General features: G+C 46.9%; 1 protein-coding gene across 13 annotated transcripts in view; it reads left to right on the plus strand.

Moving 5' to 3' along the window:
* AFF1 (ALF transcription elongation factor 1) overlaps nucleotides 1-24,856 on the plus strand; it is a 194,707-nt gene that overhangs the window by 163,150 nt on the left and 6,701 nt on the right. For all 13 annotated transcript variants that reach the window (XM_051820180.2, XM_070047916.1, XM_051820179.2 and 10 more), the window contains 8 exons: nucleotides 6,089-7,024; nucleotides 15,067-15,173; nucleotides 16,429-16,714; nucleotides 17,303-17,394; nucleotides 17,588-17,648; nucleotides 21,432-21,568; nucleotides 21,953-22,018; nucleotides 22,420-22,560. In XM_051820180.2, coding sequence (XP_051676140.2) covers nucleotides 6,089-7,024; nucleotides 15,067-15,173; nucleotides 16,429-16,714; nucleotides 17,303-17,394; nucleotides 17,588-17,648; nucleotides 21,432-21,568; nucleotides 21,953-22,018; nucleotides 22,420-22,560 — 1,826 coding nt within the window. The remainder of the gene's footprint in view (nucleotides 1-6,088; nucleotides 7,025-15,066; nucleotides 15,174-16,428; nucleotides 16,715-17,302; nucleotides 17,395-17,587; nucleotides 17,649-21,431; nucleotides 21,569-21,952; nucleotides 22,019-22,419; nucleotides 22,561-24,856) is intronic.

Consider the following 24,856-nt stretch of genomic DNA (forward strand, 5'->3'; position numbering starts at 1 on the left):
AAAAACCACTTCACTGGGCCGGCGCCGCGGCTTACTAGGCTAATCCTCTGCCTTGCGACACTGGCACACGGGTTCTAGTCCCGGTGGGGGCGCCAGATTCTGTCCCGGTTGCTTCTCTTCCAGGCCAGCTCTCTGCTGTGGCCCGGGAGTGCAATGGAGGATGGCCCAAGTGCTTGGGCCCTGCACCCCATGGGAGACCAGGATAAGTACCTGGCTCCTGCCATCAGATCAGCGCGATGCGCCAGCTGCGGCGGCCATTGGAGGGTGAACCAACGGCAAAGGAAGACCTTTCTCTCTGTCTCTCTGTCTCTCTCTCTCTCACTGTCCACTCTGCCTGTCAAAAAAAAAAACCACTTCACTAAAAGCAGCTGATATTTGTACTGCCGTAGTGAGTTGCAAATCTAGGCTCTGAGATGGTTGTATGCACTGAGACTCATCTTACAAGGAATATTTTGTCTTTACTTAGATTTTATACTTTTATTAGGTGTTTAACTACTTTTCTTCCTCTTTGAAAAAGTGAAGTCTGGAAAACATTATTCTATTCTTGGTTATTTAGGAATCTGCTTAGTTTTCTCAGCTATTGATTGTTCAGGCATTTGATAGTAAACTAGCTTGTACTGTTCGCATAGTCGGTTCTTAGAGCTCTGTTGTAAATTATTTGACTTATTTCCAAACAACTCTGCAAGATTAATAGCTTTCTTTTGCCTCTAAAGAAGTAGTTCTAAAATTGAAACTTTGAACCATTTAACTCTGGGAGCTTTTTTCTTTTCTTTTTTTTTTTTAAAGACCTAATATACACTTATCTTCTCATACACTTTTTTTCAGTTTTATTTATTTGAAAGGCAGAGTTACAGAGAAGTAGTAGTAGAGAGAGGGAGGGAGAGAGGTCTTCCATCCATTGGTTCATTCCCCGAATGGCCACAACAACCAAAGCTGGGCCGAACCAAAGCCAAGAGCCAGGAGCTTCTTCTGGGTCTCTCATGCAGATGCAAGGACCCAAGGACTTGCACTATCTTCTGCTCCTTTCCCAGGTGCATTAGCACGGAGCTGGATCAGAAGTGGAGCAACTGGGACTCGAACTGGTGCCATATGGGATGCCGGTACTACAGGCAGCAGCTTTACTGGCTACGCCACAGGCTGGCTCCTGGAAGCTATTTTTCTGTTATTTTTTTGTTTCTAATTAAGCTTTGCCCCCCCCCCGCTGACTGTATCTGCATTTATGTCAGTTGTAAGTAACATGAATTCCTTAATCAGCCATAGAAACCATCCTTATCTTCCTGACTCTTTATTTCATTTATTTTTAATGCTTTGTGTTTAAAAAATATTTTTTAAGATTGATTTATTTGAAAGGCAAAAAGTTATAGAGGGGTGGGGAGGCAGGGAGGGAGGGAGGGGTCTGCAAATGGCCACAACAGCCAAAACTAGATCAGGCCAAAGCAAGGAGCCCAGAACTCCTCCTTGTCTTATAGGTGGCAGGGGCCCAAAGACTTTGGGAATATTCCACTGATTTTCCAGGCATGTTAACAAGGAAACTATGAGGTTTTACTGAAAACATAGCTATATATTGTACATAGCTCAGAAGTTCTTATTCAGAGCCATACTTTATTCTAAAATACACTAACTTTTGCCAGTTTCAGAGATTTGGAGAAATAAAGAAACATATGTATAAACATGTATTAAAACAATTAACAGGAGGCGGCCTGTGGCGTAGTGAGTAAAACTGCCACCTGCAATGCCGGCGTCCTATATGGGCGCCAGTTCGGATCCCAGCTGCTCCTCTTCTGATCCAGCTCTCTGCTATGGCCTGGGAAAGCAGTGCAAGGTGGTTCAAGTCCTTGGGTCCCTGCCTCCTGCATGAGACACCCAGAAGAAGCTCGTAGCTCCTGGCTTCAGATCGGTTCAGCTCTGGCCCTTGTGGCCATTTGGGGAGTGAACCAGTGGATAGATGACTTCTCTCTCTCCCTCTCTCCCTCCTACCCTCCTTCTCCCCTCTTTCTCAGCCTCCGCCTCCGCCTCTCAGTAACTCTGCCTTTCAAATAAATAAATAATTTTTTTAAAAACAATTAACAAAAATAATTATAAATTTTTTTCTACTTTGAATTTTCAACAGAGGTTGAGCATCCCTAATCCCCAAATCCAGAATGTTCTAAAATCTGAAACTTTTTGAGCACCTGCATGATGGCACACCTGATTCACGTGATGGGTTATAGTCAAAATGTAGGCACTGTATAGGCATTGTGTAAAGTTACTCTCAGGCCCTGTGTGCAAGATTCATATGCAGCATGAAAGAAAAATGAACTTGGTGTTTAGCTTTTTGTCCATCCCCGCCCCCTTTTTGTTTTTTGACAGGCAGAGTAGACAGTGAGAGAGAGAAAGGTCTTCCTTTTTCCATTGGTTCACCCCACAATGGCTGCTGCGGCAGGTGCACCATGCTTACCTGAAGCCAGGAGCCAGGTGCTCCCTCCTGGTCTCCCATGCGGGTGCAGGCCCAAGGACTTGGGCCATCCTCCACTGCCCTCCTGGGCCACAGCAGAGAGCTGGACTGGAAGAGGAGCAACCGGGATAGAATCCGGCACCCTGACTGGGACTAGAACCCGGGGTGCCGGCGCCGCAGGCGGAGGATTAGCCTATTGAGCCACGGCGCCGGCCTGTCCATCCTTTAAATATCTCATTATGTATATGTGAATATTCTAGAATATTTTTTTCAAAAAGTGAAATATTAATACCATCTTTGGATAAGGATTCCACCAGTCCTGGGAAGATAGAAGGGAATGAGGAAAGGCAGAAGGGTCAGACCCCTGAATCCTATGTGATGCTTATCTACTTAACATTCATTTTAAAGTCTATTCTTAGTTAGACCCATATGCAGTAGGATCTGAGTCATACCTGACCTGAAAGGATGTTAACCATTCTGCAGATTTAACTGGATACACAGAAAGGAGTGCCCTACCCTTTCCCCTTGTCTAGGCTCACCAACTTCATTTTGCCCTGAAATTGGGCCGTGGGCCTCTCTCCTGGACATTTTTAGGACCACAGAAGAAGTAAATGTTTTATTTCTGTAATCAGGACATTCCTTTAGGGACTACTAAAAGTATCACAATACTGCCCTGTTTGTGGGGGTTACTTATACTGGGAATGTCTTGCCTTTTTGGCTCACTCAGAAGTACTCTTTTAAAGAACATGCCAGTGGCTGGGGTGCAACCTAACCTTTCCTGCGGAAGGGCGTGAGGGGTTGAGTTCCTAGCACGACTGGCATGTGCCGCATCTTACTGCCTTGTCCCATTGGCTTATCACTGGTACACCACACCCTCCTGTCCTTGAAGGAAATCATGTTTGACAAGTATGTATTGTTTGCTAATCTTTTCTCTACCCTTAGCTATCATCTTGCCCTGTTAGAATATTGAATGCAGATTTGGATCACATGTGACAAAGTGCCTGGCACATAATAGTGGTTTCCTTCTTCCCTCTCTTCCTGTTCTGGAATTCAGTGAGAGCTTGGGTGTAGAGTTGGTTCAATTGTAGGAAGCTGGAAAGGAGATACATTGTCATAGCAGTGGTAAGGTAAAAGAAGGGGTAAGAAAGAATTACACAGCTACCTTTCTGTCCGAAGATTTTTTTTTTCTTTTTTCTTTATTCTTTCTTTTCTTCTTCTTCTTTTTTTTTTTTTTTTTTTTTGACAGGTAGAGTTAGACAGTGAGAGAGAGACAGAGAGAAAGGGAGAAAGGTCTTCCTTCCGTTGGTTCACCCCCTAAATGGCCACTACGGCCGGAGCTGCACCGATCTGAAGCCAGGAGCCAGGTGCTTCCTCCTGGTCTCCCATGAGGGTACAGGGGCCCAAGCACTTGGGCCATCCTCTACTGCACTCCCAGGCCACAGCAGAGAGCTGGACTGGAAGAGGAGCAACCAGTACTAGAACCTGGCGCCAATTTGGGATGCTGGCACTGCAGGCGGAGGATTAGCCAAGTGAGCCATGGCACCGGCCCCCTGAAGATTTCTTAAAGATTTTCCTAGCTCTGTTGTGTTATAGTCACACTAAGCCCAAAGAACCCACTTGATCATTTTATTCCTGACCAGAAAGCCTTTACATGCTGTTCTCTTACTTTTGTATTATTAGAATTGCATGTGTTGAAGAGTCAAAATATTGGATTATACTACTTGGAAAATGTGTCAGTAATCTTACTCTTAAAAGTCTCCATCTACTGTAGTGGTTTCCTTATCTACAATCAGTTAATTCCCATGTGAAGTCTTCCAGCAGTCTTCTTAGTGTGTTGTGTATAAGTTTTAGTCATTCATACAAACCACCTGTCAGAATGGAACATAAGCAATAAGCCAGCGACGTAGCCCTTAAAGTATAGTCATCATTTACCCTGTTGGACACTAATATTCTTCTCTGTGAGGTAAAATTCATATACATAGCAGTGCACCCACAGGAATGCTCAGGTATCTCGTATAGCACTGAGAGCAAGACAAAGCAGTGGATCTTGGAGATGTAGAGGTCTCTGTTCTGTTAAGATCTGAGATCCTTGTGGGAGAATGATGCGATGCATCAATAGTTGATTTAGCAACAATGGCTTAAGTAACAAGAGTGAAGTTAGGCACTTCTGTTTATTTGCGGAATCAGTTGTTCAGGTAATCAGTGTAATCTCACTGTGGTCAGCATGTGCTCTGGAAAGTCTGTTTCTGTTGTGGAGACACAGGTGCAGCTTCAGACCAGGTTACCTGCAACAAGACACTCAATGTCTGGCTTTTAAAGACTGTAAGTGGAGCTGGTATTTGGCTAATGTGGCCTCACTTGACATCTTTTTTTAAAAAATCAATGTGTAAAATTTGAAAATCATTACATATCAATGATACACTGATAGAGCCATGTCACAAATGTAACATTCTTAAGTACATAAGAGAAATGAAATCCTTGAAAAAGTCTTTTTCAGTTGAAAAGGATGTCAAAATAAGAGACAAAACATGGCATCTGTTGCTAATCACTAAACGTAGTGTATTTACTAGCCACCTTCTCAAAGTCCTTGATAAGAGTTCCTGTTACTCATTTCCCTTATTATTCTCTGTAATAGAGCATTTTACCAGCACTGTTTTGCCAACTACTAGAACAGTTGGCTAAAATGTGTCAACTCTGTTCATACTGTACCATTGGAACAAAATGTTCATACTACCAACATTCTCAGTAGTTGTCTATGGCTATTAGTCAATATCTACTACAACAGAATTCCCAAAATGAAGTGTTTTCACAGTTGATTATTGCAGAATCTGACCTGTGATTGGAGGAGAATAAATAGAACCTAAAAAAATTTTTTAGACATTTATTTTGTCCTTTGAACAGGAGAGTTAACAGTGCAGGGGTGGGGGTGACATGGAGAAATCTTCTATCCTCTGGTTCACTCACCTGGTGGTCCAGAAGTGAAGGCTGGACCAAGCTGAAGCCAAGAGCTCCATCCTGGTCTCCCACTGTGGTGTCAGGGACCCAAGCACATGGGCCATCATCTGTATTCCCACACCCATTAGCAGGGAGTTGGATTGGTAGTGGAGCAGCCGGGGCTGGAACCAATGATCTTTTGGGATGCCCCTGTCCTTGCAGGCTGTGGCTTACTTCCTGGCCACAAAACTGGCCCCAGAACCTAAATTCTTTTTTTTTTTTTTTAAGATTTATTTTATTTATTTGAAAGAGTTACAGAGAGAGGTAGAGACAGAGAGAGAGAGGTCTTCCTTCCGCTGGTTCACTCCCCAGATGGCCACGATGGCCGGAGCTGTACTGATACAAAGCCAGGAGCCTCCTCCGGGTCTCCCACATGGGTACAGGGGCCCAAGGACTTGGGCCATCTTCTACTGCTATCCCAGGCCATAGCAGAGAGCTGAACGGGAAGAGGAGCAGCCGGGACTAGAACCGGCACCCATATGGGATGCCAGGACTTCAGGCCAGGGCTTTAACCCACTGCGCCACAGCACGGGCCCCATGAACCTAAATTCTTAGGTTCGAAATAATTCCTCTCCCCAGGACAATTCTGTATAACCAAATGACTCACAAAAAAGAAGAGTTTCTCATCATTGGTCTTCTCTGTGTTTCCTTATTTTTTAGCCAGAGCCTCCAACAACCAACAAATGGCAGTTGGACAACTGGTTGACCAAAGTGAGCCAGCCAGCAGCGCTCCCTGAAGGCCTCGGGCGCCCAGAGCCCGTGCGCCGACACCAGGAGGGCAAGGGCGGCAGTGACAGCGGCACAACAGGGCAGGAACATGCTGACCCCAAAGATCCAACCGCCAAGAACTCCAGCAAAGCCCCCCGGATCCCTCCCGAAGGCTCTCACTCTGGAAAGAGAAGCTGCCAGAAGTCACCTGCACCCCAGGAACCTTTGCTGAGGCAAACCCTTGGAACCAAACAACCCAAAAAGCCCGCCAAAGTTGCTGGCCAGGCCCACTCGCAGGCTGGCCTGCAGGTGGAAAGTGAGCCAGGACGGGCCCTGGACTCTGTGCAGCAGACCGCCAAGGACAAGCCTAAAGTGAAGACGAAAGGCAGGCCACGCTCTGGGGCTGGCCGAGAGTCCAAGCCTGCTGTTCCCACCCCCGGTGAGCGGAAAAAACACAAGAGCCCCCCGCCACCGGCCCCCTGCAAGGCGCCTGCGGGCCGGGAACCCACAAAGGAACATGCAGAGGCCCGGAGCCCCGAACCCTTAGCTCTTGTTCCCTTGGCACAGAGCCAAGGTGTGCCCCCCAGCGGCAGCGGCGCCAGGACTAGTGGCTGCCGGCAGGCTGTGGTCGTCCAGGAGGATGGCCGCAGAGACAAACTCCCGGTGCCTTTGAGAGACACCAAGTTGCTCTCGCCGCTCAGGGACCCTCCTCTCCCACAAAGCCTGATGGTGAAGATCACCTTGGACCTTCTTACACGCATACCCCACCCGCCTGGCAAGGGCAGCCGCCAAAAGAAACCCGAGGACAAACAGCTGCCTGCTGGGAGGAAGCAAGACTCCGAGAAGAAAAGCTCCGACCCCTCTTGCAAGTTGGCCAAAAAGAGGAAGGTGAGTGTGGGCAGCCCAGCCTCCCACCCAGTGCTGGAGGCCCTGTGTGGACTTTGCGCTGTCTGTGCTTGGTGCTTGATTTAAACCTGGCTCAGAGCTGTCTTTGAAGAGCCTGGAAATCTTTGTTTCCGGGAGATGGCGGAGTGTGCGCCTTCTCCCCTGGTGACTGTGTGGTCCTGGGTGCTTGCCATCCTGCAGATGCAGGTGAGCAAAGTGCTAGGTCCCTCAGCTGTCTGCTAGGTTGGATTCTGCAAGGCAGTCATTGGGAAGGGCAGCTTCTCCAGGGACACTGTCACTGTTCTGGGTACAGTTTTGTGAATGCTGGAAACATTGGTATTTACCCATTAGCCCATTAGGTTTTGCCCTAAAAATGAAGACCTTACATGAATTGAAGTGTTAATCTGAATAACTTAAAGAACTGTTCTATACAAGTTTCATTCCTCTAGTATCATCTTTTTAAGTACTAATATTGCATCCATGTTTTATCTCATGACCATGAAGCACCTCATTAGAGCTATAAAATGTATGTTAGTGTATGTTGTGAAGTAATACAGGCAGTATGCTCCATTGCAAAGCATGGGACATCTGTCATTTATTACAATTTTTTGGAAGTTTCACTTAAGGAATGGACATAGTAAAGAAAAAATGTCCTGTAGTATTTAAACCTTCTAGCACATGGGTGTAGCTCTGTTTGGACATTCTGCTTCCTCCCCTTAATCTGAAGCACTGAGCTCTTGATCTATTTGTGCTTCTTCATATGGAGGATTAGTGAGTTGCTCCCCAGTGGCTTTCCCAAGCCAGCCTGCCCATTATTCAGAGCCGATGGGCCAGTACTCTGAATACAATTTTTAACACTCTTATAAGTCTATGAAAAGCTTCTTAGGCCGCTGTGGAAGTTTAAACTTGGAATAGCGAAGGGAAAGTGATCCTAAGTCCGTCACCTCTGAGAAGGGAGTGAAGGGTGGCCGTTTTCTCGTGAGCCTTGTCGCAGGAGACACGAGGGTGTGATAGCCACACCTCTGCAGCAGGCACACCAAGGAGTGGGATCACACGCTACTGGGTGAGGTAGGAGAAGGCGAGTGAGTGAGTGAGTGAGTGAGTTTCTGTATAGAGTACAAAACTTTATGGGTAAAACTGTGATGGACCTGGTGAGGAAACCTAACCTGTGTTTAACGTGCGCAAAGAAATGTCAAACAGACCCGTACACTCGCACACTGCCTGTGCCTCCCAGCTGCCGCAGTCTGACGTGGTCTCCAGGGCTGGCCTCCTGAAATTGCTGGGAAGTACTGACTTCTGAAATGCTTACTTACCAAGTAGAAATGTTTAGAAATCGGAAGATGTCCTGGAGAGTTACTGATCCCAGTCCCTCCCCCTCTTCCCACCCCGTGCAACTATCCAAGTGTTGCTTATGGCTCTAGAAAGGGAAACTCCTAGCTCTCCCTGTTGTCTCTAAGAACTGGGCCCTTTAAAAGCCATTCCCAGGTTTCTGCTGAGCTCTGCCAGGGCAGGTATTTATCTCTGTGTTTACAGCATGGAGAAACAATGCTTGCTTCCTCTCTGTGCAAGCAGCTGGGCGATCTGGCCCGGGACACAGTCTGAGGACATGGGACCAATGGGATTGGAGTCTGGCTTTTGGTTCCAAACATCTGCTGTATTATGGTCACCTGGAGAGCCTAGGCACTGATGGCAAAATATAGGCATGCCCTTCCCACCCGTCTTGGTATTTCTGAAATTCTCTAGGCGGTCCTAAGGCCTAGCAGGGCTGGGAAGCACTGCAGTGGAACCTCATTACAGGGCCGGATCATGCAAGAAGCAATCTTTGCGGGGTGGGGTCCAGAATTCCTCAGGTGTGCTGCAATCATGTATCCAGGCAACCAGGAATTCCCTGTCTGAATTATACCTTTAGTTAAAACATTTCTTAGAAGCTTCCAAATGAATATGAGAACCGGTCAGCTGACGCTAATTTCACGAGCAGGGACTCACATGTTTTTTGTTTGTGTTTGTTTGTTTTGTTTTCATTCTTCCTCTTCCTGCTGGATTCCAGGTGAGGAATAGTGAACGCACTGATTCTGAGCCCTTCCCTGTCTGCCTCTCCTCATCAGTAGCCCTGTTGCTTGTTCAGGCCTCCTGGGCTCCAGCCCTCTGACATGTGTGATGTCTCCAGTGGGCAACCTCGCAGGGGTCGTGGCCCTCCGTGGCGGAGGCAGAGCTGTGATCTTTTTAAAGCTTGGATACTTTCCCTGAAGTTTGATAGTGAGGATTTCTTTCACTTCATTTTGAGTGTGTAAACAAAATTCTCTCAGGATACAGGGAGACCTTCAGGAGTGTGCTTGATTCTTCACATGAATGAAACTTAGTGTTTTCATTTAAAGACTTTGTAGTCTTGTCCCTCTCCTGGTACAAAACTTAACAGATATTTTCAAAGGGTTTAAATAGCCTTGGAGTAATTTTTGACTGAAAAGCATGTGGTGAAAATTGCAATGGTGTATAGTTGTCTTTTTTTTTTTTTTTTGGAATTATTTTATTTATTTGAAAGACAGAGTTACACAGAGAGGTAGAGTCAGAGAGAGAAGTCTTCCATTCCTCTGGTTCACTCCCCAAATGACTGCAATGGCCAGAGCTGCACCAATCCGAAGCCAGGAGCCAGGAGCTTCTTCCAAGTCTCCCATGTGGGTGCAGGGGCCCAGGGACGTGGGGCCATCTTCTGCTTTCCCAGGCCATTAGCAGAGAGCTGGATCAGAAGAGGAGCAGCTGGGACTAGAACTGGCGCCCATATGGGATGCTAGCACTGCAGACTAGGGCTGTAACCCACTGCACCACAATACCAGCCCTGGTATATAGTCTTAAACTTGCATAGTGCTCCTTATGTAAAACACTAAATTGTATTGATCTTATTGGAATTTATAATTCCAACTTTATTTTATTTATGTAATTGTTAAATTTCCAAATTTGAAAGAAATGTTGATGTTGAGGGTCACAATATAGTACACAGTCAGACTGGTGCCACTTGCGAGCATTCTAAAATGACCCTGACATGCCCCAAGCTGCATGTGGGAGCTGTGTGGCCTTCCAGGCGTTGTTGCATATAATATACATTTCAAATAAATGCATAGTCTGTCTTGAAAACCACTTAGATAAATAACTGAACAAAACGTACATCCCAGTCTTTCATTTTTCTAAATTACTTGTTTTACTGACCAAGACACTTTAACATTTTGAAGAGCAAACGTAAGTGCCCTCGCTTCTGCCTGTGCTCTGGAGTGAGGAGGGAAGTTACGGTGCAGATGGGAAAATGCCCCTCCTGCCTGGTGGGGGCGCTCGCTTCTGTCTTTCCTTCCATCCAAGATCCCACTGTCTCTTTGGGGATGGTTTCTCCAAATCAGTAGCCCCCGTCATTACCCATCAAAACACTAGGGCTTGAGAGTGAGTCCCTTGTAATTTCCTAAAGCCCTTAGATCCAGTGTCGTCAGGCCTGGTGGCTCCCCTGGGAAGGGCATCGCTGCTACGTGCACACCGCAGCTAAGGCTGTTTTCGGGCATCCTGATTCCTGAGTCCCTCACTGAGGAGGAGAAACACGGACTGGCCTTCCCTTCCCGTGGACACATGCTGCCTTTCCAGGAATCCCGGCCCCTGCGCTTGGTGCATGCTTGGACTGGCTGTCCCACGTGTCTGTTCCTTACTGAAGCTCCTTCGCTGGCACAGCTCAGGGATGTACCCGAATTTCCCAGAAGGCTGATTTTCTGGTTGTCTTACGCTCAGAAGTTCTCAAGCTCATTAGCTTCTCTCTGGGGAAGACAATAGAGTCTCAGACTGTGCGTGTTAAAAGAATCTTAGCTGAGAGTGGTTCAGCCACTGCCTTTTATAGATGAGATCCAGAAGGTCCAAGCGTGCCTTCTCCCAGCCCAGCGAGTTTTCCCATGTGTTCTGCATGCAAGGCAGAAGGTCAGAGTTCAAGACTGGGTTCTGACGGGCAGTTGTGGTGTCCTTCCGGGCTCTGTTTCTCCCTTGCCTCCAGCCTGCCCCCACACAGTCCTCCTCTACTTTCATTTCCCTTTCAGACGCTCCCGCCTTCTCCTCCTCCCTCCCAGCAATCCCACCCCTATCACAAAGGTGCTGTGGACAATACCTTTCATTCAGTTAGAAAAATCTGTGGCCCAAAGTAAGTATCAGATGTGGAAGAAGCCACCTTCATTTTCCCCTGCTACCTATAAGCAGCTGTCTGGGGTTGAACCCGTGCTGGGGTGGGTCTCAGGCTGCCTTGGAGGCATCTCCCTACAGGCCAGCTAGGCCTGGAAGGGGCCCCTCTCTTCCTTTTATGGTCTTTGTTCCTGCCCTTTTGCTGGGCTCTGTAGGTGGAGCAGCATTTGGCAAATGGTCCGTGGCTGCCTGACCCAACAGGTTAAGAAGAGCAAACAAGTCGGTTAGGCCCAGATCAGCAGCCGGCAGCCTCGTTTTGTGGTTGATGCAGGTATCACTGAGGCTTATCCTTATGAATAAAGAATTTCTGAAACCCAGGCTTTAGACCGGATTCCCTGAGGTGGGGGTGACCTGGGGATAAGTCACAAAGCAAAGGGACATCTTTTTCCTCATGAGGAAAGAGTGCATGGCTCTCATAAGGTTTTCCCATGGCTTTAGACCACTGTGCCTCTTATTTTTCAGGGGCCTTGTTCTTAGAATTCAAATCTGCCTTTCCTGTCACCCAGTAGTGTGTGGCTTTCACTTTATGGCCCTGTCCTAAGGCCTTCCACTGAAAGCTGCAGTGTGGCCCTGCTTCCAGGGCCCTCAGCTGCTAAGATTGATTTCTGTGCCAACGGACAGAGCCTGAGTGCCTGCCCTGGGGAAGCCTCAGTGTCTGTTCCAGACAGGCGATGACAGGGTTCCAGCTGCACAGTGTGCAAAACAAATCCAGCACTCGAGCCCGCAGGGCTGCCTCCCAGGGTGATGCGTAATCGGCACAAGGGCACGCTGGCTTGATTGAATATGATGGTTTCCTTTCTACTAGCTTCTAGAACATTATCTGCTCCCAAGTTGTTAGGTATCAGCATAAAGCACATTCTTTCCGTAAGTGCCAACCCTCTCATTAAAGCCAGAGTGGCAGGCAGTGTCTGGTGGTTTCTTGTCTGTTGCTGGCTGTTCTCTCAGGTCGCTGGATTGGCACAGGCCAGTCATAACCGGTTTGTGAGGGCTGACTCACTGTGAACCTTATTTGCATGTGTGGTTTACAAGGTCTGCCACTTGGGTTTATAGCCGTAACGAGCATGTCCTAAGCAACATGAAATACACAAACAAAAATTACCTCTCATTCTGCCTGTGGACTTGGTGGTTTTCTTTACAAAATGACCTTGTGGATGATGTATTCTCAGTTTTGCCTTGGGGCCCACTGTGTGTCGTGAAACTGCTGCAGACTCCTCCTAGTGAAAGCCTATTTTACTGCCTCAAGTACAAGCTCACAGCCATGTGGATATTTTAGCTAATTTTGACTTTTCTGAAACTCAGATGTCCCATCTTCCAGCATAGTTTGTTTGCCAGGCTAGGTGTCCAGCCTTTAATCAAAAACTTAATTCACTGAGCCCTTGAGTGCCAGGGTACACTGGGCATGGTTATGGGGATTACCATGCAGTGGTAAGGTTCCTGTTGAAGCCCATCATTTTCATCTGATTTGTTTTTTCTCCCTCACCATTCCACTCCAGTGCTGGACCCATGAGTTGGGGAGCAGAGGGCTGTGTGCTGGGCAGAGCCCGTCACAGTGGTCCTGCAAGCTTCTCACAGCATGTCCCCGCACCTTTCACTTCTGAATTGTGCGCCTGGAGAAACAGCTGTGTGCAATTTCCTGTTGTATTTTAGTTGTGGGTTTAGGACACGCTTACTTACCTCACATGTTACCTCCTTATTAGATTCCTCAAGATACGTTTTCCCTCGTTTCCTATAATGAGTGGTTATGTTTCTGAGTAACTGATTTTTTGTATTATCCACTTATATATGAATTATTCCATCTTTGCATTGGGTTAGTGGAAGTTCAGAGCCCAATTTGCAGATCAACTTAAGTTGTGGAGAACAGAGTTGTTCAGTAGAAATACAATGTGAGCTACATCTGTAATTCTGAATGTTTTCTGGGAGAAGAAAACTACTAGTAATAATTTCAGAAGTAATTTTACTTAGTTTCTAAAATATCTCTTCAATCAGACTGCTGGTTTCAAGTCCTGGTTCTGCCTATCATTCCAGCCTCCTGCTAATCCAAACCCCAGGAGGCAGCAGGTGGTGCTTGGGTCCCTACCATCCACATGGGGGACCCAGATTGAGTTCCTGGTTTCCACCTGGTCCAGACCAAGCTGTGGTGGACATTTGAGGAGTGATGGACGATCTTGTCTCTATCCGTGTCTGTCTGTCAGATAGATAGAAATAATAAATACATGAATAGCAAATGAAAAACATATCACTTCAACATTTAATCAGAATAAATATTGGGGTTGGACTTTTGGCCTAAGTGATTTTGTAGAATTGGATTCCTGCCATCCACATAGGAGACTGAGTTCCTGGTTCTGGCTCAACCCCAACTGTTGTGAACATTTGTAGAGTGAGCCATCGAGTGCTGTCTCTCTTTTATTTATTTTCATCTTAATTGAAGGAGAAAGAGAGAGAGATCTCCTGTCAACTGGTTCAATCTTCAAATGCCTACAATAGGCAGGGCTGGGCCAATCCAAAGCTAGGAGCCGGATACTCAACTGAGGTCTGGCGCCAAAGCTAGGAACCAGGTACTCAACCTGTGGGTGACAGGCCAAAGTCCTTGAACCATCTGTGTCTTTCCAGGGTGCACATTAGCAGAGCTGGAATTGAGAGTGGAACAGAGGCTCAAATCCAGGCACTCTGGTTTGGGGTACAGTTGTCCCAAGCCTATACATCTTAACTTATTCCATTTCCTTGGAGAAACACAGAGCTCAGAGAAGAGGACGTGGTAAAAACTGAGGCCTCTCACCATCAGTGAATTTGAAAACTGAGTTTGCCTTTATAGCTTAAGAGAGGATTTTAGATTTGTTAGGGATCTAGGGATCAGTCCTAGATTGACCGGCGGCGTCCCGCTTTCTAGCTCTGGAGTCTCATTCTAAATGCGCATGAGAGCTAAGTGAAGGCCTGCCCCCTGCCCCTTCACTGCCACCAGCCAGAGAGAAGGTGGGCTCTTCCTTCCAGAACCCAGACCAGTGCAAGGAGCCAGTGTGGGGTCTGTTAGATCTCTTGTAACGTTGACATGGATGGTGAAAAAGACTTTGGCCATGAAGAACTCATTGTTCTTTTTATTATTAAGTGCATTTATTTAGGGCTGTAGTTGGTATAAGTAGGTGTTTTTGAGGTACTTAAGTCCTGTTGTTACAGATTGCTTTCCTCTTCTTCATCCCATTAAAATCATATTTATAGCCCTTTGTTTATCCAGTATTTTGAAAAATAAGACTGTATGTCTGTGTATATGTTGGGAGACATGTGAAAATGATGTGGGGCCGGGTGGAGGGGGAGGAGGAAGAATCCCAGAGAGGCTGTTTTTATCTGGTGTGCCTTTGCAGGCTTTTCTGTAAGATGTCCAGAGGATTTTGTAGCCTCTTTTCCAGGAATATACTTACTTCTAGTGAAAAATGAGCTTTCAGTAGTCCACTTTGATATGATACAAGCAATAACTTGGTGGGTGTAAGTGCATGGCTCTTGAAAGAAGCAGGGCAAGGGGTGACCTCAGGTGTGATGCGTGTTACTTGAAAAGCATCTCGGTGTTCTGTTGATTCCTTCACGTGTGGAAAGCCATCAGTGATGTGACAGTGTCTGCTTTCTTGTCAGCTGTTGTTTTTGACGCCCACCGTCCTGAGCCCGGGCAAGTCTTTCCACATGGACTGTCCATCCCACCCCTAATCCCACACTCCCACTGAGTACTGATGATAAGGTTGCTGCGTGTACATGGACATCTCCAAAAACCAAAAGGACTCTCTTTGCCTTTTCAGTTTTCTATTTTGCCTATGCAGTTACGCTTGTAACACTCTTTGCTTATTATACCATAATAATAGGGCGAAGCAGAAAAAGACTACGATAACAAGAGAATCAGACTGGAGAAAGAAGTCAAACCCCAGTCCTCTTCATCCTCATCCTCCCACAGAGAATCTTCTAAAACAAAGTGAGTATCTAGGTGAGGGGCAGCCCCACAAGGCTGTAATCTTCTCAGGTCCTGACACGGGGAAGTTTGTCTTCTACAGTAAAGTCGATAGTTTAATAAATTCATTCTGGCCCATTTTGGGGATGGGCTAAGTGTGTTTCATGGTTTTTTTTTTAATATTTATTTATTTTACTTGAAAGAGTTACACAGAGAGAAGAGAGGCAGAGAGAGGGAGAGAGGTCTTCCATCTGCTGGTTCATTCCCCAGTTGGCCGCAATGGCCGGAGCTGTGCTAATCTGAAGCCAGGAGCTTCTTCCGGGTCTCCCAAGCGGGTTCAGGGGCCCAAGGACCTGGGCCATTTTCTACTGCTATCCCAGGCCATAGCAGAGAGCTAGATGGGAAGTGGAGCAGCCAGTCTTGAACTGGCACCCATATGGGATGCTGGGCTTCAGGCCAGGGCATTAACCTGCTGCGCCACAGCACCAGCCCCCTCGTATTGTTTTCATCCATGAGGACCTTATGGGAATCAGTTCATTTGGCATCAGATTTAGGGATCTTATAAGCATTTTCACTATGAAAAATTTCCTAAACATCTGGGATCTTTTTTCTAAAGGAAAATTAAAAAATAAACACACTGTTATGCTTTCTTTGAAGACTTGGAAACAGAGGCACAGAGAAAGAAAATGTCTTGTCCAAGGTTGCAGGTTCTCTCTGATTGCTGAAGCCAAGATTGGACTTCAGGAGTCCGAGTCTAGCGCTTGCTCTTTCAGAGTTAAGACTTTACAGGACACGCGGTGTCTGCTGTGAGCTGAGGGGTAGCTGTCATTTACTCTGGTATTTGTTTGGAAAATTGCTTCCCAAGATGATCTGGCAAAAACAAGTGCATAGTGTTACCATGTGGAAGCCAACAGAGATGAGAGGGGGAGAGAGAGACCAAAGTGTCAGATGCAGAGATGTCGCCGAGCCTGCCTGCTTGTCAGAGGACAGACAAAGCTCCAAGTTGAGGGGCAGCTGAGGCCAGAGTTGGGGCCGGTTAGCACTGCTGGCAGAGTCTGCAAGCTTCCTGAGAAATCAGGCAGCTTGGTTTTTGCTAATGAATAGGGCTACATTTGTCAAAGGCACCAGAAGTCCTGAATTGGACCTTCTTACATGCTTTCCTGCTGTGTGACCTTCAACCTTTCATGCCAGCAGCCATCTTGTCCTTTTATAACTAGAGCACTGAGCTGTGTGATTTGTGTTTTGCCTCAACTTACCTTTGTGTGATGCTTTGCTCCAGGATACCCAGGCCCTCCTCAGAGCCCTCAAAGAAGGAGATGCCTCCCCCTCCACCTGTGTCCTCGTCCTCCTCGTCCTCGTCTTCTTCCTCCTCCTCCTCCTCCTCCTCCTCCTCCTCCCAGAAGCCAACGAAGCCTGCACACAAGAGGTCCAGGCAGGAAACGGACAGCTGTGGCTCAGACCCTCACAAAAGTGCCAGTAGTACCAAGAGCAGCCATAAAGACTCTTCCGTCGTCAAGCACAGAAAAGTACCGGGGAAGGGCTGTGGAGGCGCTGTGGAGCACAAGGTGAGCTGGGCGTGCGCTGGGCGGGAATGGGGCAGCCTGGCTGTCTGTTCGTCGAGTTCTCAAATGAGGTTGGTTCCTAGTGATAGTCCAGCAGAGCTGTCCATCCCTTTAATAAGGCAGGACTGCCTTGTTTGTGTTTAAAAGTTTCACTTTTTGGAGGGAAAGTCAAATGTAGTTAATATGACTTAAAAAATGGAGGTCATTTCCTAAAATGATTTAGTGGTAAAAAGGCGGACTAGATTTGTGTACTGATCTGTCAGGTGCTGTGCCCGCTTTACATGATCTCGGAGTCTGTGTTAGCAGTCACAGCGGAAACCAATAACCCCTTTTGTTAACTGGGGGTGGGGTGTTGCCCGAGAAGCGTCCCCTCCTCTCAGGGACATTCTTGACTTCATGTCTGTCCGAGTCCGCAGTAAGATGAGAGCGTGGCTGCCGTTGGCCTGGCTGGGCGCGCGTTTGGCCGCACTGCACCGGGCAGCACCTAATGCGCTGCTCTCTGAACTCCTGCGTTGGGCCCTCACGGGGACGGCACTTTGAGGACAGTGAGCTCATAGGTCAGAGTGTAATCCGAGGAATGGTTTTTCACAGGGAGCTTCTGGGGATGCTGCAAATCCCTTCCCCGTGCCTTCTTTGCCAAATGGTAACTCTAAACCAGGGAGGCCTCAAGTGAAGCGCAACAGGTACCACTGCGGGTGCTTCCCCCGGCCTCTCTCTCCCATCCCCTGCCCCCCTGCCCCCCTGCCCCCCGCCCCACCCACGCCCTTCTGTCTTCACTGACCCTCTCCGCACCCCCGGCCCCGGCCCCCTTGGCATCTTTCGCTATCTGCCTGCACCTAGTAATTTCAGATCCACCCTTCATTTTTCCTTTTTCAGACAACAAGCTGATTTTCACATGAAGGAAGCCAAAAAGTTGAAGGACAAAGCAGAGACAATGGTCAGTCATGGCTCTTTACCCCTCGGGTAGAATGCTTTCTAATTAAATATGGGGAGTGGGGGCCTACAGCGTAAGGAGGACAACCGGGATCTTGGTGACCAAGTAGTAAGAGGTCTTTTTGTGGAGTTCTTTTTAGGCTCCATTGATTGTCTGACCGTGGGCAGTTATGCCAAGTGTCTTGTCACAACTTTTGTATCTAAACACGTGGAAGTAATCCACCTGGTGATTTTACACCTGAGTGCATTTTGTCGGATGTGGTAGTGAGTTCTGCTGGTTGAGTCAATTTGTGTTCAACCTGAAACACTTCACCAATCAAGGAAATCTGTTTGCACCCCAAAACTCTCTTCACAACCTCGAGAGACTAACCTGAAGGCCTTTGTTAGTTGAAATTTGAAGTTGAAGCTGATGATTGCACTGTTGGTAAACATGCTTTTGAACTTTCTGGAAGGTGATGATTTTCTTGTTAATTGTAGACATAATTAAGTGTGCATTTACACCTGTCCTGTAGTATGATGAGATCATGCCTACCCTTTGTTTACTTAAACATCTACAGCTCTGGGGCTTTTATGTACTGGACGTCTTCCCCAAACCTAATCCCCTGCAGATGTGCCATACTCCCTGGAAAGCTGTGTGTGGGACTTCGGTCCCATGGGAGAGAGGCGCTGATTCCCTTTTTCTCCCACATACCAACCTCGCCAGGTGTTCTGGAGCGCTCCCCCTCTGCAATCCCCAGATGTCACTACCTGTGGTGCTCTGTGGAGATCCTGGCCTGGGACGCCTCAGCGATCTGCGGTGATGCCCCTGTTTTCAGACAGGCTTAGGAGGGGTGAACTGAGACCCTTCAGGTCCGCATCATTGAGCAGAAGGCTTACTGATAGCCTGCCATGCTGCATGCTATAGAGGGGTACAGAAAATAATTCACTCTAGGCCTCTTCCAAAAGCTACCCTGTACCTGAATGACCTCCGTCAGATTAAGACTGCTCCAAGCAATGGCACACTTAACTCCACCCTTCCAACCGTGCAAGATCGTCTTTGGAACCGTATAAGTTGTTGGAACTGAGTATATATTGAGCACTGTAAGTCAGGTATCTAAGATTTTGTCATCGGACTTTCAGCAGTAGATACCCTCATTGTTCAAACATGTAAGATTAGCTCCAGGGAACTTTCTTTTGTTTTTAACCTATACATATGCATATTTTCTTTTTCGTTGCCCAAAGAGGCTATACAAACCAGTGTACCAGAATGGCCCTGGTTTCAAGTTGGTGGCATCCCATTTTAATAAGAAATTATCAAACTGCTTTTTAAAGTTTATGGAAAGTGGAATCAAAGTTTGTTGTTTTGGTGTAAAATTTTTTGAAAGCCGTGCTTAGTTTTTTCCTAATACATAATTTTCCATTAAGACTCCTCATATACCCCTCTGTGCTCTTAAAACATGCCAGTTTGGGTAATAACCCTGTGGCCCGCCTTTTCCATAGTAGTCCCCTTAATTGTATAGTGTCTCCAAAGAGGTACATTTTGCATTTCAGACGGCACACTACCAAGAACAGAGGACTGTATTTCCAGGTTATGTTCATTGTTGAGTAGAGACATTAGAACCCCACTATTTTGGCACTATTTCAGGAGATATACAGATTTGTCACAAGATTATTATCATTGGTAGCTTTATAAAATACTTACATCTCTAGAAAGTGGAGATAGTCAAATTGCCACGGTACATTGCAGTTTCTTTGGTTTCTGCCTTAAGGCTAATATTTATTTTGAAAATTCTGCAAAAGATGGTCTTAGATAAGCAAATTTGAAGGATTGGATTCCCATTAGTGAGGCAATCCAATTGTGTCCTATACTGCTGATTAACTGGGGCATGTTAATTTGATTTTTATTCTTTCTGTCACTAATCTTCTGAGCCTGAGTTCTCTTAAAAAAATTTTTTTTTTGAATTAAGTTGTTTAGGGGCTGGAGTGTAGCACTACAGGTAAGATAGCAGTTGGTACAACTGCATCTCATATCCGAGTGCTTGGGTTTGAATCCTGGCTCCATTCGTAGCTGTCTGCTCTGGATTCAGTTCCCACTCCTGGTCATTTGGGGAGTGAGCCATTCAGTGAGAGATCTCTCTCTGTCTCTTGGCCTCTCAAACTATTTTTTATATTTAAAAATATTTGAAATGCATGCATAGCTTTTCAAATACACATTTCCATGAATGTTTGAAGATCCCACGTTAGGGGTGTATATTCAGCAGCCCCATTCACCCCATTCCCTTAAAGTACAGGAGCAGGATGCATGCCGGTGATTATTGTCAGCTTGCCAAAGGGAAGAATTTTCTCTGCTTCTCTCCTGTGAACTGTAAATTAACTTGCAGCCTCAACCATCTCTTGGCTGACCTGTCACCATCTCCTTATAGTCTACTTAACATCTTTACTGTTTTCATCCTTTTTGAACGTATCAAATTGACAGCACCAGCAGAAAATACAGGCTTATGTGTTTTGTGTTAATCAGTTGCTCTCACATATAGAGAAAAGTGAGTTGCACATTATAGCTGATCTCATTCATTGAACTAGTCATTTGTCTTCAGTGAGAAGCATATTAAGGGTTCAAATGTGTATTCCAGTTTAAGGTGACCACAGTATCTGATTTCACTGAAACTATATCCCTTGGCCCAGGGGGGATAGCCTTGACTAAACTTAGACACCAAAGGAGATTAATGTGTGAGGTCTCAAATGCATTAAAAGGTGGCTGTTAGGTCTTTTATCTGAGCTGCTCAGAAAACATACTGCGCTGGATGTGCAGAACAATCTCTTTCTCAAGAAAGTTATAGACTATGTGAATGCATGGTACTGTCTGGGGGACTGTTGTGCTTATTAATGCTTTACTTCCATAAGGTATCTTGTCTATTTGGTAGGGTTTTTTTTTTGGTTTTTTTTTTTTGTTTTTTTAGATTTTTATTTATTTATTTATTTGAGAGGTTAGAGCTACAGAGAGGGAGACACAGAGAAAGGTCTTCTATCTCACTCCCCAAATGGCTGCAAGGGCCAAAGCTGGTCAATCCAAAGTCAAGAGCAAAGGGCTGGCCAGTGCTGTGGCTCACTATGCTAATCCTCCACCTATAGCGCCGGCATACCAGGTTCTAGTCCCAGTTGGGGCGCCGGATTCTGTCCCGGTTGCTCCTCTTCCAGTCCAGCTCTCTGCTGTGGCCTGGGAGTGCAGTGGAGGATGACCCAAGTGCTTGAGCCCTGCACCCGCATGGGAAACCAGGAAGAAGCACCTGGCTCCTGGCGCAGCACGCTGGCCGTGGCGGCCATTTGGGGGGGTGAAGCAACAGAAAAGGAAGACCCTTCTCTCTGCCTCTCTGTCTCTCTCTCACTAACTCTGCCTGTCCAAAAAAAAAAAAAAAAAAAAAAAAAAAACCTCGAAGGGCTTCATCCAAGTCTCCCACGTGGGTGCAGGGGCCCAAGCATTTCGGCCATATTCTACTGCTCTCTCAGGCCATTAGTAGGGAGCTGGATCGGAAGAGGAGCAGCCGGGAGGTAAACAGGTGGCAGCTTTACCTGCTCTGCCACAGTGCCGGCCCCTCTGTAAGGCTTTGAGAGAGTAGTCTTCATACAGGATTATTTTCCTTTTCCTAGTGAGTTTTTGCTAAGGGGCATGTGTGGGTAAGACAGAGCTAACGTACATTCTCACACTGTCTCTCGCCTCTGTTGAACTGAGCGCGTTGAGGGAGGCTGTAGTGAAGAATGGGGGGAAGCGTAGAAGAGCCGGGGGCCTGACAGTGCCCGTGTTCTTCTGCAGACTGACAAGGTTGGGAAAGCTTTCAAGTACCTGGAAGCCGTCTTGTCCTTCGTCGAGTGCGGGATAGCCATGGAGTCGGAGAGCCCGGCGTGCAAGGCCGCCTACGCCGTCTACTCCGACACCGCAGAGCTCCTCAAGTGAGTGCGTCTCCCGCACCTCTCCCCTCACCCTCCTCGCTCTAACCTGTTTAGTGTGAGGACAGCTCAGTCACTCGAAGCTGTTGCTGCCTAAAATCGTGTCCTAGAAGAGGAGCTAGCTCAGGACAACCCTTCCACCTGCGGGCTCGGTGGAAGCCACGTCTTCCTTCCTGTGCAGCTCCACACTCTTCCGGAGCTGCCCTCCTCGCCTTTCCCCAAAGGCCTTCGCCATCGTTCCGAGGCCTTGGCTTTTTGTATCTCATTCTCCTTCCAGGCTTCACGTCTTCAGGAAAGACCAGCGTAGATAACTGAGACAAGCTTAGCTAGATGTATTTGTGCCTAGGATTTTCATCTAACCACATGTACTTTCTTGTTTTCCTGTAGGTTCATAATGTCATTAAAATCCTTTTCAAGTGCCACAACCCAAGAGAAAATATTTGCTGTTTTATGGTGCGTATTTTTGCTTTACCTAATTAACGATGTCTCAGTGTTTTTGTGTCTTTTGATGAAACAAAAGTATCTAAAATTTGTTTTCATGATGTGGAAGTTATGGGAGGCAAACTCGTAGTTTGCTCAAGGGCTTAGTGCCACTGAGAGTTAATGATTATGAAGTAGTCTCTGCTGCCATTTCACTGATGGCTTGATAAGTAAGTCCCTTGCTCTTGTTATTTAAACGATGTCTGTGTATTCCTGTTTTTCCTCTAGTTTATGTGTCTGAGCAGCGTAGTAAAGATTCTTGAGATATACTTCCTCATGCAGATGAGGAAAATCCGGTGTATTTATTAGGCTGTAAGAGGTTGGGTGACCATGGGTAATAAGAACTTGATTTTAACTTCTGTTTCTGCTCACAGCATGCGTTGCCAGTCCATTTTGAATATGGCAATGTTTCGGTGTAAAAAAGACATAGCAATAAAGTATTCCCGTACTCTCAACGAACACTTTTGCACCAGTTCTTCCAAAGTTGCCCAAGCACCTTCTCCATGCATCGCAAGGTAATCAAGTCTCATTTAAATAACTTCCAAAATTGAGTCCGTTCTTTATTTCTTGCTTTCACAATCACTTGTAGATGTGGGGGCACTTCAAAAAGTTCTTGGAAAATGAGAATAAAAGATGTATTTGTGGTGGGCATTGTGGCATAGCAGCTAAAGCTGCTGCGAGATGCCCACATCCCACCTAGGAACGTCTGGTTCAAGCCTGGGTACTCCGTGCTGCCGAGCCAGCTTCCTGCTCATGGGCCTAGGAGGTAGCTAAAGGAGGCCCAATTCCTAGGGTTCCCTGCCACCCATGTTGGATTCCTGAATAGAGTTCCTGGCTCCTGGCTTCAGGCTGGCCTAGATCCTCGCTGTTACAGGCATTTGGGAAATGAACTAGTGGATGGAAGATTGATAGATCTCTTTCTCTCTTAATTTACTTTTCAGATAAATAAATCTTTTTTCTAAAACAAGCAAACAAAAACTTTATTTGACGCAAACAGCATGCATTGGATCTGTAATCATCCATGTATTGTAACATGCATTTTCCATGAACTTTTTGAATATCCCTTGTATATGTATGTGACTTTGCCCTCTAAAAAATTATGTGCTTCATTTATGTATGCGCTTATTTGCTCTTTAGACTTAACATTAGCATCTTTTTGAGAAATAGCTATAAATCAAAGTTTTTGTTCATTGGATTTTATCATGGAGGTAACTGCAAAGAATAAGAGTTCACTTTGAGAGCTTTGGGGGTCTTTAGATAATGCCTAAGGTCACAAAACAGCCAGAGGCCAAGTCCACAGCTCCAGAGCCAAAGTCCTTCGCCCCTCATGTGACAGGTCTTCTTGGCATTTCAGTAAACAAGAGCTTTCCATAACTGCGTACCTTCCATCTCCAGAGTCCATACCAGGCACGCTCAGAGTGAATTAGCTGTAGCAAAATTGTTTTCCGCACTTTGTGAACTGAAGTTGTTCACGCATTATAATGCAGGATGTTGAAAAACCTAATCCTTGCCCAAGTTGTTTAAAATGCAGATGGAATTTCTTCCCTGTAGTGCCCGCCTCGCGTGTCCTTTAGTTTGCTCATGCTCCTTGTGAAGTGCCCAGCTCAGATAGATTTTGCTATCTGAAGACTTTCACGAGACTTTCACTGCCCCATTTCTAGCACACTCAGGAGAGGACACTCCCAGATGGCCTCTCTTGAAAACAGAATGTCCCATGGCCGGTGCCGTGGCTCACTAGGCTAATCCTCCACCTAGCGGCGCCGGCACACCGGGTTCTAGTCCCGGTTGGGGCGCCGGATTCTGTCCCGGTTGCCCCTCTTCCAGGCCAGCTCTCTGCTGTGGCCAGAGAGTGCAGTGGAGGATGGCCCAGGTGCTTGGGCCCTGCACCCCATGGGAGACCAGGAAAAGCACCTGCTCCTGGCTCCTGCCATCGGATCAGCGCGGTGCGCCGGCCGCAGCGGCCATTGGAGGGTGAACCAACGGCAAAAGGAAGACCTTTCTCTCTGTCTCTCTCTCTCACTGTCCACTCTGCCTGTCAAAAAAAAAAGAAAAGAAAAGAAAGAAAAAAAAGAAAAGAAAGAAAAAGAAAAAAAAAGAAAAGAAAACAGAATGTCCCGACTGGGAAGTAGCTTCTCACTGTGACCACTGTCACGGCTCCCACTTCTGAGACCGCTTGAAGCTAGTAGGGTGTTAGTCACATTGTTAGTCAGCTCCTTCGACCCTCGTCCCGCCTGTGTGTGCACACACGGAGCACCTTCTTCCCGCCAGCCCTGCGTGGCTACCGGGGACGCGGCAGGAAACAGCGCAGACAGGAATTGCTGCCCTGTAACGCTTCCTGCCTAGTCCCTAACGGTGCGTGTTCCGCTGGGCATCGGCCCGGGGCCAGTGGCGCATCACGAGGCCGCCGCCGCTGCTCCTGACGGTCCAGCCCTCCATCTCCTGGCCTTTTTCGTTTGTTTTTAATGGCTGTGTGACTTCATTTGCGTTTCTCATTCAGTCCACATGGAGACGCCTGTTATTTTGCACGTGGAGCTACTGAGCTGAGAGCACAGATGAGGTTGAGTCTCGGATACATGGCAGCTCCCTGCCCAGTTCATGCATTGATTCAGTGGTTGGTTGGTTGGTTTTAATCAAGAGCCCACTCTAATGTGCCAAGTGCCCATGAAACCAGTGTTAGTAAGGCTGGGTCTCTGCCTCCATGGTGTTGTGATCCAGAAAAAGGACTAGAAGATACATGCAAGAAGAGGGAGAAGTTCAGGCAGTGGCAGGAAGGAAGCTGTCACGTATGCACAGCGTCCTGAAGAGTGCCTG

The sequence above is a fragment of the Oryctolagus cuniculus genome, chromosome 8 (genome assembly GCF_964237555.1).
Source record: "Oryctolagus cuniculus chromosome 8, mOryCun1.1, whole genome shotgun sequence".
NCBI lineage: Eukaryota > Metazoa > Chordata > Mammalia > Lagomorpha > Leporidae > Oryctolagus > Oryctolagus cuniculus.